The sequence below is a fragment of the Arvicanthis niloticus genome, chromosome 9 (assembly GCF_011762505.2).
Source record: "Arvicanthis niloticus isolate mArvNil1 chromosome 9, mArvNil1.pat.X, whole genome shotgun sequence".
In the NCBI taxonomy this organism is placed as follows: Eukaryota; Metazoa; Chordata; class Mammalia; order Rodentia; family Muridae; genus Arvicanthis; species Arvicanthis niloticus.
In genome coordinates this window covers 31,512,746-31,530,787 of record NC_047666.1, presented here as the reverse complement: position 1 = coordinate 31,530,787, position 18,042 = coordinate 31,512,746, and the positions used below count along the sequence as shown (strand labels likewise).

The window sequence follows — 18,042 nt, the reverse complement described above, 5'->3', positions numbered from 1 at the left end:
CAGGAGGTAGAGGCAGAAGGCTAGGACATTTTCAGAGTCAGACCTGACTGAATTTGAGGCCAGTCTGGTCTACACGAAATGCCATCTTGAAATTAAAAAATCCAAAAGGTTTGGGGACAGAAGTTCCCCTGGCATTCGTACGAGAAAGATCCAACCATGGAGACCTTTGGGAGATGGTGAGGGGGTATGCACAATGGACATAATCAGAGAGAAGATCTCTTTCATGTGCCCTAAGCGACAGAGAGAAAATCTTTCATGTGCCCAAAGGTCTGAGGCCTGAATTCAGAGGCAAGATGACCAAGAGGCTCTTAGGCAGAGCTCTGAGACAGGGGTACACCTCATGACCTCTGACAGATGTGCTCAAAGGGGATTTGAACCTGAAAAGCAACTGAGTTGTGGCTAACAGGCAACGCCAGTGCCTAGCTACAAAAATGAGTTAAGACAAAAGGCTATGAACCAGAGCCGAAATAGTTTCTCTGACTGCAGAAAGGGCACAGGGGGCATGGCAGGGGCAGGAACTATGTATAAAAATCTGGGTGCAGTGGGCTGGGGAAGAGCATGCGTCTAGCATGGGCAAAGCCCTGGATCCCATGTCCAGCACTACAAATAAGAAAACTGTTGGTACAGGGCTTGTGGATCAATGCCAATTAAACTGCACATAGAAAAAAAAATTGCCATGTGACACCGGGCATGCAGTGACATCTCACACAGTGGGGGACTCTGCACCCCAATGTGGGGCTGGCTTGTGCAAAGCTCTGTTTCCAGGTTCTGAGAACCATGACTGGAGACCAGCCGTCTCCTATTTCCTTGTCCACTTGTACTTGAGTGATGATACCATCAGGCCATTTAAGCACAAAACCTTGGGGGCCCCCGATCTACAAAGCAGGGTAGAGGGGAACGTCCCAAAGCAAGCTTTCACAGCACCCCCAGATTCTCCTCTCAGCCTATGGCTCAGCCTGGAGTCACACATCCTGCAGTGAGCCCAGGTCCCCCCACTCCCAGCCACTTGAGAGCCTGCAAGGCCTGTTTGGAGCCCTGGCGGATGTCAGGATGTCATGCTTAGCCACTTATTAACTTGTGTTTTTGTTTTCTTCTTCCCCTCTGAGCCTGGAAGATGTTCTAAAAGCCACTAAAAGGCCCTGCATGGGGTCTGCTCCCAGGGCCAAGTGAGCTCTCAGAGCAGAAATCATTAACAGAACCTTGATTGTTTACAACAGTGTCTGCCCATCACCAACTCCAACAAGGATCTGTTTTTCTGGTTTGGAGAAGTTTTTGTTGTCTTCTCTGTTAAACTGACCCCCTCGGCTGCCAAGTCTTGCTCTGTGTTCCTGACCTTGCTAGCTGCCTCCCCCGATTCACTCATTCACCTCTACTGGTTCTGAGTCCCCAGGGACCCATCCTGTCAGGGCTGTTGGAGACCATGCCCTTGGGAAGGGTGATGAGGAGCCTCAGAGTCTCCAGACCTGACCTCACAGCCTATTTAAATTTGATGAACGTTCCCCAAGTATCTGGACTCAAAACCCATGCCACACAGGAGTCTCTTCTGCCTTCCCAGTCTCTCTAGCTGCCTTGATCCCATGGCCACCTGTCCCCCTCTTGCACACCACAGTCTCTCTCCTGGAGTTTCAAAATATATCCCACAAAAAGAAACTCACTTCAGAGAGAGGGACACCCAAGCCCCCATGAATCTCACAGACACCTGAACTCTCTATACCTGGCACTGAGCCACATGCTTCACAAACTGTACCCATTAACCAGGATGAGGAAACTGAGGTTCAAAGGAAAGAGATGGATGTGGCCAGTGTCACACATAATGATGTTACCTCTCCTGAGCTAGATGCAGGTTGGCTGTCACCAACACTCCCTGGTGGTGAACTGCCACCTATGGAACCCTCACAGGGGGCTGGGGCAGAATGTAGTCAGGAGCATGGGAAAAAGGCTAGGGCATGCCTCAGGGTGGAGTGGATGCTTGGTACATGTGAAGCCTTGGGTTCCACCCAAGAAACAAAATGGAAGTACAGATCGGGCAGATGTTATAGCAATTAGGAGGGGGGACAGGCTGGCCTGAACCAAAAGCAATCTGCCAGATGTGGTTCATCTTCTCTGGACATACTTGGGACTTTGGTGACCCAGACAATGATTGACACATGCTGTGACATCTGTACCTCTGGGTCCAGGCCTTCTATTTCTCACTTAGAGTTTAACCTTAACCACACCCCCAGCACCCCTCATCATTGCTTGAGGTAACAGCCTTGAGCATTAGGGTGGAGGGTCTCCTCCCACTGCTGGGCTGAGGCCTTTTTCAACCCAGGGCTCTGGAGGAACCAGGTTGGAGGCTCTGAGGTAGGAGCTTGAGGGGAAGGTTCTGAACTCGCCTCAGCTTCGATGAGGACTGCTTCTCACAGTGAGGCTGCCCACCTGAGCACCACAGCCCCATATACACGTACCTGGCTGTCCAGTCCAAGCAAGAGGAGCATAATAAAAAACAGAATGGACCAAAAGGTGGGCAGTGGCATCATGGTCACAGCTTTTGGGTAGGCAATGAAGGCCAAGCCAGGACCTAAGGGAGAGAAACGGGGAGGGGACACAGGAGAACACACATCAGCACCGTGCTACTTGAAACCCTGGGCCTCACAGAACACTCACATCTGAGTGGGGAGGGGAGTCACCTAAGCCCAAAATGCAGGAAGAGCCAGAGAAAGAGACCAGTGGGGCTCGGGAGGGGCCTCATGTAAGCATCTATCCAGCACACGGCCTCCTCTCAAATTAAACCCGTATAGACATGGGATCCTAGGGGCAGGGAGTGGGGCTGAATCTGAGGCTCAGGCAGCCAGAGATTTGGGGAAAAGAGGACCCTCCCCTCACACACCAACTCAGCATTGGCATTGGCTGGAAGGAAAGCTGTGGTTATCTGATTCGTTAAACCCTCCTTTGCAAAGAACCGTTTCTGGTTTTGAATTAATGGCTAAAACACTGTTTAAATGGAAAGAGAGAGAGAGAGAGAGAGAAAAAAAAAGAATTTAGATGCCCAGCAGGACATGCCTATGAACAGGTACCCAAGTTCACACAAGGCAAGGTAAAACCAGCCAGGCCTGGCACTGAAGGGAGGCAGTGTGGGGCAGGACAGGTGCCTAGACCCAGGAGACTACCCACATCTCAGTCCTCATCCACCACTTCCTCTGTATGTTTTTTTCGGGGAGGGGCACCAGTTTCCCCTAACTGAAATATGAGGGTCAGGTAGCCCCAGCATCCTTATGTTCAGATTCTTGGAGGCGGATACCAATGCCCAGAAAAGGGCTCTGGGAAGACTCAGAGGCAGAGGAGACAAGCGCTCTTCAAACTCTGAATGCATCTTACAGTATCATTTGAACACAAGCATCTCTGCTTATAAAAATCCCCCAATAAACAGACCCCTGGGGGAGATTAGCTAGCTGGTACTGAGCCCACTGGAGGGCTGACAAACCAAAGTAAAGTCAAAACTACTAGAAACAAACCAAACCAATCGAGAAGAAATACGGGCCAGATCGCTGGAGACGGGGAAGATGTTTTACCGTTTAAAGCAAACATCATACAATCATCAAAACTGAATGAGTGGCTTATGAGGAAGGGGGCTGGGAGGGTGGGTGGAGGAGAAGAATCCACAAAAACAAACTGATTTTGAAAAAAAATATTCACTCAGTAAAGCATCAACAACCCAAACTGTGGCAGAGAGGGACAAGTCTTACAATGATGTCGTCGCTCAGCCTGAGAAATGAGAAACCCTACTGAAACAACAACAGTGGGGCAGCCACTGAGTGCCAGAAGTAGATGTTAAAAGAAGGGGTATGGCTGCTTACCAAGCCAGAATCTGCTTGAATGAGAAACTGAGGGGAGGGGGCTCAGAACACACACCTCCCACCTGGGACATCATAAAACACACTTAGACTCAAATTTGAACCAAAAGCATTCGGCTCCCCCAAAAGCTTAAAGCTCTAGACCTGCTTTGTCCACCCCAAGAATGAACAACCAGCGCTAGCCAACTACAAGACAGATGTAAAATGTGGTGTACTCGCCAAACCTCTGCACCAGGCACTGTGAACAGTATCAGTTCACTTCTTTCTGCCCTTCACTTTAGATTTTCTTAAAGCAGCCTCGGGAGAGGGCCAAGCCCCCTCCTCTACAACCACAGTGAACTGAGGAGGATAGAAGCTGAGACTACTTAGGCCACTGTGATGCTCTACCAGCACAGCACGCCATGTCCTGTATGGGCTTTTCTTGGCCGTGCAATACCCTCGTTCAAATTTACTTTTCTTGTTATGGTGCTTGCAAAAAAAAAAAAAAAAAAAAAAAAAAAAAAAAATCTTAGAGTCACTGTCCCTCTTGCTTTGCTGGCTGCTCGTACACCACTGTGGGGAAGGAGCATGAACAAGGTCTTTGAAATGGACAAAAGAAAGAATAAAAAACCACTTGGGTTGACTACATGCACAGCGTGAAAATACCCAATTGTGCACAGAGATCTCTTTGATGGACCCACCCCATCTTTCTCCCATAACAAGTTTTTTTTTTTTTTTTCTGTGCTTTTGGTGAAACCTCGTTACAGGTTTGGAGTCACTTTGCATGTGGAAGTGGGGACGGTGTCCTTTGCAAAGGGGCTGGAAGAGGTGCTGAGCCCCATGCTAAACAACTTCCAACACATGAGGCTATGATCGAAGTCCTGTGCCCTCAGGCCCTTCCCTGCCTTGGAGCTTCTGAGGATGGACAAATAGTTCTTCTGAGTGTCCTAGTGGGACACAGCAAAATAGGTATGTGTGTACAGTGTGGTGTTCACACTGGGGAAGGGTGTCTGTTATGGCCCAGCAGCAGAAAGAGGATGAGAGGTCCCTGAGATCCCTGAGGTCAGAGGATCCAGTAAAACGGCCACACTGGATGGCTCTCCAGACATGTAGTGGGTGGAGACTCAACATCCAGATACATTGACTATGACCCTATCCTGTCCCAACCCACACAAAGACAGCCCATTCTTTGGGGCTTTTGATTTCAGCTGAGAAATGAATATCTAGATAATCTAGACACACAGTGTCAAGGGACCCTCTGATCTTCCAATACCAAAGCTCAGGACCAGAGAACTGGGACATGATCTTACATTTCAAACATATGTAGATCAAGGGAAGAGAATAACAGGGACTTAGGGTACCTGCCCTAGTCTGCAAAAATGCCTAGAATAATGAAGGACAGTCTGCTCTATCTCACACCATCCCTGTGGCCTGGAGGAAGACCCAATCCAGGGCTCTTGGCAGCCTCCAGCAGGCTCCAGAGGGGCTGTGAATAATTAGGTTAGACAACGCCTGACCACCCTCCAAGAGAATGGGGTGGAGAGGTGGCCCCTGGGGATATCCACCCAGAACCCCATGCACTTCAGGGCTAAGTTGTAGGTCTAAGCCAAGCTCTCAAGCCCAGACCCCTAAAATACTATGATGAGGTAGTAGGGGTCTAGTCTACATTCCAGAACCATCTCTGCTGGAGTTCTGGATCCTGAGTTGCTCAGGAAGAACCCCACTCTGTGCAGAGCCCATGACCCTAAGAGTGACCATCTATTCTGTGAATGTTGGCGTCTTGAGTAGCAACACGAGACCAAAAGGCCCCCAACTCCCCAAGGCAACAGTGTCCTCCTATCCTACCCCCACATCAGCTCTGTCATCGCCTGAGTGGCGTTTCTCCCCTGCCCCCTCGCTCCTGGTGACTGTGTGGAAGCTGGGAGGGGTGAGGTTTGGTAGACATATAGGAAGGACCGAAGAGTGGATCAGCTTGGCACTGGAGCTCGCCAGGAGCCAAATGCAAACCACAGGAACCAAGGCTGAGATGCTAGCAGCGCTGGTGATGGTGTGCTAGCTGTGGCTGACCTGGGCCTTAATTAGGAAAGCAACTTCCATGGCTAAAGCCAGCGGTTACTGGGGAAGTGTTGGGGGCTGGAAGACCACAAGTAAAGCAGCCACCAAGTCCCATTTCAACCGCCCTTGTTCCTCCCACCTTCAGTGGGCCAGAATGCACTGAAGACCTTTAAATGTAGCCTTCGTACTCAGGTATAGGAGCACATCTTAGAGGGGGAGAGGGGATGTCTATGTAAAAGCCAGGCTCCCTCCATCCCCCTGGGGTCCGGCTCCATGCCTGCAGTACTCATCTTACACACTAGGTGGCAGTGCCCACCACCACTGCCACCGACACCACCGTACCTGACTCAGCCACATCAGCAATGTCCACCCCTTGCTCTTGTGCCATGAAGCCCAGGATGGAAAAAATTGCGAAGCCAGACACAAAACTGGTACCACTGTTCAGGCATCCCAGCAGCATACAGTCCCTAAGTTACACACACGTCAGGGGGTAAGTTAATCACAACACAAGGAAGCCACGCTCCCTACTTCTCTTTTCTTTAATCATCATTTCTAACGTCCACCGGGCCCGCCAGCGCGACACTTGCCTGTACGAGTTATACTTGTACTTGTTGTAGCTTCCCAGTGAGGTCATGGCCCCCAGGCAGATAGCATAGGAAAAGAATATCTGAGTTCCAGCGTCGATCCACACCTGAGGAGGGGAGGAGTGTTAGGGCGGTTGCCTGGGGTGAGCAGAGGGGCCTAGCAATGAGAGGACTTTTGACCAACCGTAACAATGTCTACACGGGAGCCAGGGTTGATGAGCTGCAAGGAACCCCAGAGGGCAGATCTAGAACCCCAGAGGAAGATCCTCATCTTCCTGCATCAATTAAGGCCTCTAACCCTGGAGTGACCAGTGCCACTCCTGAAACCTTGCTTTTCATAGCTACAGAACGGGCCCCCTAGCCTACCCTGCCCCTCTGAACAACTTTCCTCACTCAGTCTTTTCCCTGAGTTTATTCCTAAGTCGCCATGGTCGACATCAAGCACATCAAGGCTGCTTTAACTGCTGTAATGGCTTAGTCTGGGACCTAAGTTAGGACACAAGGCATCCTTTATCTCTCCAGGCACTATGGCTTGTAGCTCTGGAAGGCAACAAGGCTACCTTCCCAGCTCATAGCTCAGGCTGGCCACCCACCCTGCTCTGCTCCAATTTTTAGTGGCTTCCCAGGGGCTTGGGAGCCTGAGACAAAGGTCTCAAAGGGCATACAAAAGCCTCCAGGGGTTTCACCAACTCTGACACTCCTCGGCTATGTGCTGAGACAGGGGGACTTAACAATATGACCCCCTTAACCTTCAGAACACCATCAATCCTATCTGAGGATGGCATCTTGAACACTGAGTCTCTGGTCCTGGTGTGGCTGGGGCAGGAGCCCTTGCCTTAGCTGGTACTTGCCTGAGGCAGGCTCTGTAGGACTGCAAGCCACTATTAGCCCAGTAGAGAAGTACCAGGAAGTGATGTTTGGCTGCACACGGGCATCAAAGAGCCAGAGGAAACACTGCCGCATATACCCTGTGCACCACCAGTTTATACAGGGCCTTGGGATCAGGTACCCCACCCTGCTCTACCTGTGGGTCCTCAAGGCGGCTGATGTCAGGGTACAGGTAGAATTTGATGCCTTCACCAGCACCTGGCAGGGTCAGTCCACGGACCAGCAGCACCAGAAGCATGGCAAACGGGAAAGTAGCAGTGAAGTAGACAACCTGTTGGGTGAGAAGGAGTCGGGTAGACTTGTGAGCAGCCTTGCTGCAGTGAAGTGCAGGCAATCCTCTTCTCTCAGAGGTAGGAGGTTGCCCTGGGTGCAGCAATGACCTGGGAGACACACTGGTCTCACCTGCTGTGTAATCTTCAGTGTGTTGCTTGACCTCTGAGCCTCTGCCACCTTACCTAAATATGACATAAGGGTCTATCTTATAGATTAAAAGAATTTCCTGTGGATAATTTACATAGCTCATTCAGGCTCAGAATTTTAAAAAGCAGGCAAGGTGGAAAATGAATCCACCCTTTGAAGAGATGATGCACTCAGAGAAAAAAAAAATACAGACAACATACAAACAGAATCAACTATCAGGGATATAGGCAACAGCTCAGCCTGTGGTCACATGGGCTATCACATGGCACTCAGCACATAGCGGCTGACATTCCAGCTGTCAGTACAACACGGGGGTTGAAAAAGGGCTCAGCAGATGACACAGTGGCTGAGAAGGCTGGCTGCTTTTGCAAGGACCCAAGATTGATTCTCAGCATCCACGAGGCAGCTCAGAACTATTTGAAATTCCACTTGCAAAGGATCTGACACCCTCTTCTGGTCATCTCCGACACCAGGCACAAACATGTATTTAGGCAAAATACCCACATACATTAAAAGATAAAAAGCAGACAGAAGCCGGAGTAGGTGCACGTCTGTAAACCCAGTACCCAGGAGACTGAGGCAGGGGTGTTCAAGGCCTGCCTGGGGGGTGTGGGGGATGGATACATAGTGAGACAAGGGGTCAGCTCCAGCTCTGAGCCTTCTCTTGCTGAGAGATGCAGGCCATGTTGGTCACTCTCTCTGGCTTTCTTCTCGTGTAAAATGAGGACAAGAGTCACGGCAGCCCTTATCCAGGGATAGGTGAGGGTTTACAGTCAGACACACAGCCTGATTGACAGTGACAGAGAGGAGGTGGGCGGGAACTTCCCTAAGGTCATGTCCAGAATGGGAAAGGCCCAAAACTTTCCCAGCTTACAGGAGACCCACTAGACACGTCCTGTGTTCCAGCAGGCCAGGGTTGAGATAAGGAAGAAATGGGTAATAATGTCCTCTACCTGGTCCTATGAGCTGTTTGGCCACACCACTGTGGGGCAGTTGGCCTTTACAATGGGTAGAAGGCCTGAGGGAGGCCATACTTTCTAGGAGGTCAAGCCCCTTGGAGAGGAACTCAAGCACAGTGCCTGGCAGCTAGTGTCACTACCCTTTTTTCTGTAGACTATGTGTCCCCACTTTAAAGGGATAGATGTGATGGGATAGGTTCCCAGCTCTGAGGCTAAGCTAAGAAGATGGATTGGCCCAAAGTGTCAGCTGGAGCCTGTTGTTCATCTGTCCTACCTTCCAGTTGGCAACTGTGGCTGCCACTTCAAGGGGGAACTCTGACCTCACTCTCTACCAAGGTCTTCAGGGAGTGTGTGGGAACCCTTAACATCCCAGACAGTGGTAGCATTCTACAAGGCTAAAGGAGGGCCCTCTCCTGCCTGCCACCCCTTTCCTGGATGCCTTTTTCCTCTAGGCCTCCGTGTCTCCAGTCACCCTTGTTTCTTTTCCCTTGATGGACTGACAGACACCCGGATACCCGGGACAAAGGCCAATCAGGAAGCCACTAAAAGTATAAAAGAAAGAAAATCCTCCTGTCCCCTCCCTTCCTGTGATAGGCAAGCACCCCTGGCCAGGTCCCCTCTCTGAGGCCCTGCAAAGCCACACCCAAACTGGTAAACAATGCCACAGACAGGAGCCACAGGGTTCCCCAGAGGGCTACAAACACTTCAAAGTAAGTGGATTATGGCCAGAAACACTTGTGAGCTCCTTGGGGTGGGGAGGACTCCCTGGCTTGCTTCTTTAATAAGCCTACTATGTGCTCAGCATGGTGCTAGGAACTTAATACACACACACCTTACCTGGATGAGCCATTACAACATGTCCCTCCCCTTGTGAGCAAACAGGCCATATAGGGCCATGTCACCTGCCTGGAGTCCCCAGTTAGAAGGAGGTGTCAGAGGTGGGATCTGATCTAGGCCAAGTACTTTTGGGGCTCCCCTATCTTTGGGAGTGTCACTGTTGTTGCCACCCCCTATCACGCTGCCCAGCCATCTCTCTAGAAAAAGCTACCCTTGTTTTGTAGCCTTTGCTACTCCTTGGATGAGCCTGAGAGCCATTCTCTCAACTTTTCCGAGACTGTCCCTCGGGATCCTCTAGGGAGAGGCTGGTGCCAGGCGCCACCTTGGGCCCCTGACGGTGGCCCAGTAGGCTTTGCTGTGGGATGTGGTAATTTTCCACTCCTGTTGTTGATCCTTCACAACAGGGCCAGAGGCCTTGTGAAAAATGGAGGCTTGGGGGCACCTCATCCCCGGCCTTCTAGAGGTTGGTGGGTTGCAAGAGGGAGCTAGCTTCTAGTCTCCTGCTACTCAGCTTTACTTGGGAACAGATAGCCTGGCCAGCAAGGTCATTCAATCACTCACATTTCACCAGGGGAAACTGAGGCTGAGCAGGTAAGAGGGATTCGTAAAGTCATTCCATTTATAATGGGCAGAGCTGAGTCCAAACCCAGAACTAGCCCTGACTGCCCCTTTCTGATTTGTTTCTGACAAAACAGGCTGAACTGGCATGTGACCACAGACCCAGACACACACACACACACACACACACACACACACACACACACACACACACACATCTAAGCCCTTCCAGTCTGTCTCCTTGTGAGAGTAAGCAGGAGTACGCCAGGCCTCTGTCTCCCTGAACCTGTCAGCCAGCACAAGGATGAGACTAATAGGTGGGAGAAGAGAAATGCCTGAGTTCAAATCCCAGCTTGACCACCAACAAGCTGTGTAGCATTGGGAAAGTTAATTAAGCTCTCTGAACCGCAGTTTCAATTGTACAGGACCAGAGAACTTCAGGAAGAAGTGAGCTGCCACCAGCATGGAGGTGCCATGTGAATATCCCAGCTACCTGGCTTGTTGAACATGTGAAAATGATATTCATTCTGGGACCTGTTTCAGACCCTCGGAGAGTTGGAAAGGCCAAGAAAGAAAAGCCAAACACCTGAACTCGGGTCCTCTATCCATCTCCCTCCCATCTCCTGGACTAAGTTAGCCACGGAAATAAACTTGGCCACGATGAAGGCTCAGCCCCCAGGGCTGGGAGTCTGGTGTGCAGCCAGGGCTGGAAGCTGAAGCCAGCCAGTGGGTGGGCCTCTAGATGGGGGAGGCAGGCAGGCGGACGGCCTCTGAAGGTCTCTCAGCACTGGGCTGGAGGAAGTCCACAGAGCTGTTTGTCTTGGCTTCTCTGACCCATCAGGGCCACTATTGTTCTAGGAACCACAAGCAGGGTATAGCTCAGGTTAGGTCGGGTGCCTCTATTTGCCCTTGGCTCTGTCCCCATTGCAGTGTGCTGTGTCTCAAATAATGCTGACTATACCTTGTGGACATCAGCCTCCTCCATAAGACTGGAGGACTCCCTACATCCTGGCCAAATGCACTCCAGGGCCTTTACACTGACCACTGCCTCTGCCTGCAACCCCCTTCAGATGCTCAACTCTCTACACCCTGCTCCTATTGACTCGTCACCACAGTCACCTTTGCCCAGCCACCCTATACATGGCACACGCGTCCCATGCTCATCTTTCTGCAGCCTAGCTCTTCCCAGCCTGCCATACATGTTGAACACGATGGATCCTTTACTCTGTTTCTACAACAAGACCCACACACAAGAGGCTCGAAGGACTGACTCTCTCCAGCACGCTTAGCACCAGAGATCCCCAGACACTCCCTGACAGACTAGCTTCTTTGTGGGAAAATGAGGCAGAGGGCGGAAGGCAATTGCTACTTCCTCAAGAGTGTAGGGCAGGTCCATTGGTTCGCAGACGTGAGTCTTGATATGCCTCATCTCAACTCTCAAATTCACTGTTAACAGCTAAGGGGCAGGCAGCTCAGGGGAGGGGCTGCTCTCAGACAAGCTTCCTGACCTCTTATGAGTCTCAGCTTCCTTAATGTTTAGAGGAGAATAACACACACACTCCCAGGACTGTGGGGCAGTAGGAAGCACAGTGGGCAGGGTCCCTAAGAGAACAGGCAACATTACATTGCCTCTTTCTGTTTGTCCTATGGAGTGATGTTAGCAGGGAGTGGTCCAGGCCTAGCTGGCTTCCCTTCAGACTGAGGTTCAGTAAAGCAGGGGGGCTCTGCACCCAAGTACAGGGACAGTGATACAGGGCAGCTGGATCCCCTGCTTCACCATCTCTTCTAAACTCGGGGTGATGCCAGATCACTTTGCAAAGTTAGGGTCCACACTGTGGGCTGATAATTAAAGGCAGCAGTAGGGCTGCCGCGGGCTAGCCTTGCTCACCACACCAATGGTACACATCAGAAAACAGGACAGTGGCCAGTGACAGAAGCTCAGTAGGGACACCTGGCTGCCCACCAGCTATGAAGTCACTAAGCTCCTGACCAGTGAGTGGATGGTGGACACCCAGGGTCCTTACCCAGTGAGAGACAATGGCACACGAGGCTGTGTATATGTCTTGTCAGAGCACTCCTGTGTCCCAACATGGAGCCTCTGTCTAGGGTAGCACTCATTGAAAGGTACTTCAGCCTTCAAGAGAAGGCTGGCCATAGTGTGGCTATCTCTAAGGCAGGGGACGGGAAGTCCACTCACCTTGCCTGTGGATCGAACACCCTTCCAGATGCAGAAAAAACAGACAAGCCAGACTAAGAGGAGGCAGAGCGCGAGGTCCCATTTCAGACTGCCTGGGTCGTCGATTCCGGAGGACAGGCTCAGCACGTTACGCCTTTAAGGAAAGAGAACAAGAGGTCAGGGGTCGGGGGCCTCTTGGCAGCTAAGCCAGCATGGGCAAAACTCTGAGTTCTGTTTCTGGCACCATGACAACGTAAAATACAAAATACTCATTTTCATTCCAACACTGGGGAGGTTAAGGCAGGCAGGATTGCCTCAAATTTGAGGCATGCCTGGGCTACATAGTGGATTCCAGGCCAGCCTGGACTACAAAGTGTGACCTGTCCCCTCTCATCCCCACCCCTCACTGGCAGCCTCTGCCCTAGGCGCTGCATGTGCACAACCCTTGGGATCCCCTTTTGTCAGGAAAAGAATGGAGGGGAGCAGGGGGCCAGGCTCAGTCTAACCTGGCCATGAGCAAGTCAAGTCCCTAAGCCTCTGTTTCCTCATCTGTAAAATGGAGACTTGATTTAGTTGGTTGAGCAAAAAGGTGCTTGCTGCCAAGGTTGCTGAACTGGTCTACACGCATGGGACCTCCATGGTGGAAGTAAAATACTGATTCTTTCAAGTTGTTCTCTCAATACACACACACACACACACACACACACACACACACACACACACACACACACACACTTTTAAACAAGGACTGATTATCTGCATGACCCATGGTTGTAACGACAACCTTCAATTTTGACTGTGGGGCAAACATTGGGTTCAAGTCTTGGCATCTCTCCAACTGCTAACCTTGGGCAAGTTACCTAACCACCCCAGGCCTCTCTCAGTGTGTAAAATGAGTATGATTCCCTTCCCAGCATCCTCTGTGCTAGCTTCCTTGATGTAACTCTGATTGTTAGCTGGGGACGGTGGTATGCACCTGTATCTCAAGCTGAGGCAGGAGGATTATGAGTTCCAGGTCACACAGGGAAATATAGTCAGATCCTTTCTCAAAAGAACAAACCAAGTCATCATCATCAACAACAAAAATACCCTCCATATTATCTAGATCTTTCCCAGAAAGGTAAAATGGGTCCTGTATGGGCACAGGGTGGCCATCTTGCTGCAGTGGCTTATGAGGAAAATACCACAGAGGAAAGTCTGACACCTTACCAAGGTCTGGAGGCGGCTGGCCCCTGATACACCTGATCACACACTGAAGGATGTGAGCGTGCACACAGAGAAGCTGCTGGTATACAGCAGGTGCTTAAGCAAAAACCCTGTCTCAAGAAGAGTCAGGTCCATGACTTTCAGTACCACTCCCAGGGAGAAGAGGCCATTAATCCTGCTCAGGGTCATACAACTAAGCTGGTGTCTGTGGAGTCAGAAACTGGACCTCCGGTCATCTTTGCTAGTCTCTGCTGTTTACACACACACTCACTTACACTGGTGCCCTCTCTGTAGGGAAGGAGCCATAGGAAGCAGCAGGGGGTACTTACAACCAAACCAGCTGTGAAACCTACCACCCAGGTACCCAGTGTCTCACAGAGCCCCTGCTGAGCATGCAAACCTCTTCCCTGGACACTGGCCTCCAGGTTACATGCCACCCACAGCTGATAGGACACAGGGTCTCCATGCTTCAGGAGTCCCAGACAAAGACTATTTCTTTCTAGCTCTGGATCCCAGGCTGCCCTCCAAGCAAATCAACATGGGAATGTCAAATAAATCCCAGGGTCCCTCTCAAATGGCCTTCAAGCAACACATGTGGCCTACAGTTGCTCTCAGGACCTAGGATGACACCTGGAACACAGTGGGATTCAACAAACACCCACTGAATGAATGAACCACCAAGGAGAACCAAACCTCACACTCCTGGATGGGTGGATGGATGGATGGATGATGTTGCCCAAGCCTAAAGGAGAGGCAATTTTTCTTGATCTTTATCCTGATGTTCACAGTGGCATCAGTGCCTCTCACTGTGTACCTAGAATAGTGTGTGAGCCTCACACAAGAAACAAAAGCCTGACTGTGTTCCATTATCTCATTCATTCCAGGGGGTGGAGCTCACTAACCCCATTTCACAAATGGGAAAACCAAGGCTTGGAGGGTCCATTTGCCCACATCACAAGGCCACCAAAACTCCAGGCCTGCCTGATTCCAAAGCCACAGTTCTCTCAACTGTGTTGCAACATGGTCTGATTTTAAAAGAAAATAGCACCTGCTTTTAAAGGACCTCTAGGAGCTAGTGAGCTAGCTCAAAGATTAAGAACATTGCTCTTCCAATGGATCTGGGTTGAATTCCTAGCACCCACATGGTAGTTCACAATCACATGTAGCTCCAATTGCAAGAGATATGGTGCCCTCTTTTGACTTCTAGGGGCATCAAGCAAACAAGTGGCACACACACAGACACACTCTCTCTCTTACACACACATATGCAGAGGCAAAAACATCTATAGACATAAAATATAATTTAAAACAACTTTAAATAATACAGGGGCCTCCAGTCTCCACTGCAAGCTGGGATCGTCTGGTGCCCCAGTGCAGCATCATGGGGTACCTTCACAAAGCAGGCTAACAGTCAATTAGGTCCAGTTGGGTTCCTGCCAAGCCAAGACCTGGCAGCACCACAGAACAAAAAGGCCTTCCCATTCAATGTTCAGCACTTGGGTGCCAGCCATAGAAGCTCAAAGCACAGGGAGAAACAGCCCACGCTCCCTTGAATGGGCCACATCATGGGAGAAAAATATGGCCCTATTCCACACCTTCACACACACAGCCCTCTCCCTGGCCTGCCCTCCACAGGCGTGCCCTCCACCCCTGATGTGACAGGTGACTTGCCGAAGCCTGCCTTTCTTCCCCCTGGCTCCCACCATTCCATGGACAACATGCTGACAGCGTCTACTCTGTTGGTGTTTGGCCATGAAACCATTATGTCTCTGTTCTTTGGGGCAATCCTTCAAGAACCTCAAAATTCCAAAGCCAATTAGTTCTTCCTGGTCCTGAGAGCCCCATCCAGGACACAACCCCTTACTAGTCATTCTCACCACCCTGCTAGGCAAGCCAGCTACCCAACAGTGCCCACTGCTGCAAGGCACTGTCAAGCAGGGTTGCTCTGGGCAGTTAAGACAAACATAGGAGTCCTTTGTTCCTCTGCTGTTGGGGACAGTCCCTATAGGGTCTCATGGTGGCATCCAGTGACATTTTAAGGTAGATTTCCCTGACTCTGTAACTCCATTTCCAAGACCATCTCCCATTATTCTTCCAGCATAGGGGCTCTCATAGACAAAGTATTCACCACAGTTCCCCTCTGTAGGGTACAGTAAGCTTTGGGGCAGGCACATTGGAATGCCATACAGCCAACGGACCAGGGTCAAGTTCTTGATGTGCTGATAAAGCAGTATAACATCCTGGGGGACAGAGTGAGCTAGCAGCACAGGGGGGCATCTGCACAGGACCGTTGTTGTGATAGAAAGACACTGAATATACACCAGCAAGCAGGCATTGCCTGGGGACAGGGACTCCGCAATAAATGCAGCTCTTTGGCTGCTTGTCTGTGATACATCTTTATAGACATATTTAAAAGGTTTGTTCGTGGTGGATTTTTTTTTTTTTTGACACAGAGTCTCACGTAGCCCAGGATGGCCTTAAATGATTGATCCTCTTGACTCTACCTAAAATTATACAATACTGAAATAATGCAGGTCCATCCTCAGACTTCACACAGCATACCAGGGCCACAAAATGTTCTGTCAGGTTCTGGCAAAGCCCCAGGCAGGGCTGAGCTGGAGACTAGCCAGTCACCTGAATCCCAGCAGGGACCCTCCACTAGTCTTCTCTGTATTGTTCCCTCCAGTGGGGATCCATTGACCCTCTGGGCCTTCTCACAGCTTTGAGTACAGCTTGGTAAACTGTGTGGTGTTGTGCATGAGGGAATGCTGGCACAGGGCTCTCAAGTGCTCCCTATCTCCCCCGCACAACACCCTGCTCAGGCTCTACCGCACCCCCCAAGCCACTATAGTAACTTCTTCCCAGCTACCCTGCTATATCACCCTCCACACTTGTCAGAGGGACCCCACAGTATCTGTGATGCCAGCTCACATCCCTCCTCAGCTCCACATCCTCTCAGCTCCATCCTAACCGGTCCCTGTCACCTTCCATTCAAAGCTATATGCTTGAAAGAATGTGGAGAGCACCTGTCAAGAAGACTAGGACAGCAAACATAGGAGGCCAGACACTGTGGGTGTACTTCTTTCTCGGGGGTCGTGTGTGGTTCCTGAACTGTGGAACTTGTGGTTTCCTCAACTGTACAATTCCACCATTCACAGACAGCCTCTTTCTAGGGCTCTCACCAATGCACCTCTGCCCAGGGCACCCTCCATCAAGAGCACCCCAGCCCTCTCCTTCTCCAACAGTCAGAGCTTTTTCCATTATGATCACACTTTCTGACTGGTTAACATGTCTGTCTACTAGCAAGCTAGCACTGTGTACACGGACCTGCATCTGTCTCAACCACAGCAGCTAGCACATGAAGGAGCTCACCTGACGTTCGGTGAGGGAACTCATTACAGTCATTTGGTAGCTGGGGAAACTGAGGCTCAGCCTCCCATTGACCCTAGGCAGTCATCAACCCTGGAGCTGATTCCTTTCTTTCCGATGTACCCTGGGGCACATCAGTGTGCCTCAGCTCTGGGCTTCCAGGCTTGGGCTTCTCACTATCTTCTAGAGGTAAGGTGCAGATCTTTTCCAAGAAAAAGGGCTACATCTTACTAGAATGGGAACTAAAAAAGAGTGGCTGGGCCTGGACGTGTGTTTGCAGCCGGCTGCCCTGCTGCCGTCCAGTCAGCACTTGGAGATGTAAATTCACCCTCAGAGTGGGCCAAATCGTTTCCTTTTGACTTCAGGCCAGCCGTTTATTGGCTGCAGCAGTCCCCTGGAGACTGGCAGAGGGAACAATTATAAAGAGGCCGCCCGCCTGCCTGAGTATGGGGCCCCCACACAGCCCTTCCCGCACCACCTCCTCCTTCCGACAGCGACAGCTACGGAGAAAGATTGGCTGAGCCGGGCTTGTTTGCAAATATGACTCATTTCTTTGATTCTAATAGAATCTAATGATCCATGCTGGGCTCCCAGGGGGTTCTGCAGGAGCCTCGGAGGAAGGCCTGGCTCCAGCCTGCTGAAGGGCTTTTGGCTAGACCTGGCCCCGCCTGTCCTCTAAGGCCTGTGAGGGAAGCAGGAGGTTTAGAGACAGAGGTGACCTCAGAGGGTGAAGACCAGTGTGGGATAGGGCCATAGGGGCAGGAGCTCTGGGACCCCACCATGCAGCCACTAAACATACAAAATGGTAGTCTCTGGAGCCTCCTGGCTTCTCCTGGGAGCTGCTGAGGCTGAGAAGGTTCCTGGCTTTACAGACAGGGTAAGTGTGGCAGGGTCAGTCCATGATATAGACTCCTGATTCAGGAGTCCATGCCTGACTGAAGAAACACAGATGTGGATACACACAGGAGGCAGTGCACCATGTGACCTGTGACCATGGACTCAGCTCCAGGGCCTGCCCTGTATCACGGGTGTGGGAGGAGGGGTGGGACACAGACAAAAGGTTCACTAAGAGTGGACCTGTGTCCATGTTGGCTCCCTGGAACCCTAAACCCAAAAACTTATCCAGGTGCCTTAATGCCAGGGAGCAGATGTAAGTGTTGGGGCTGAGCTAACTCTGG

General features: G+C 50.9%; 1 protein-coding gene across 5 annotated transcripts in view; it reads right to left on the bottom strand.

Moving 5' to 3' along the window:
* Window positions 1-18,042, bottom strand: part of Slc6a6 (solute carrier family 6 member 6) — a 71,355-nt gene that overhangs the window by 8,209 nt on the left and 45,104 nt on the right. For 4 of the 5 annotated variants that reach the window (XM_034511535.2, XM_034511536.2, XM_034511534.2 and 1 more), the window contains 5 exons: window positions 12,311-12,443; window positions 7,476-7,610; window positions 6,455-6,558; window positions 6,210-6,334; window positions 2,448-2,560 (listed from right to left, as the gene is read on the bottom strand). In XM_034511535.2, coding sequence (XP_034367426.1) covers window positions 2,448-2,560; window positions 6,210-6,334; window positions 6,455-6,558; window positions 7,476-7,610; window positions 12,311-12,443 — 610 coding nt within the window. Of the gene's footprint in view, window positions 1-2,447; window positions 2,561-6,209; window positions 6,335-6,454; window positions 6,559-7,475; window positions 7,611-12,310; window positions 12,444-18,042 lie in introns of those variants that run through there. The other variant, XM_076940123.1, reaches the window with a different exon arrangement.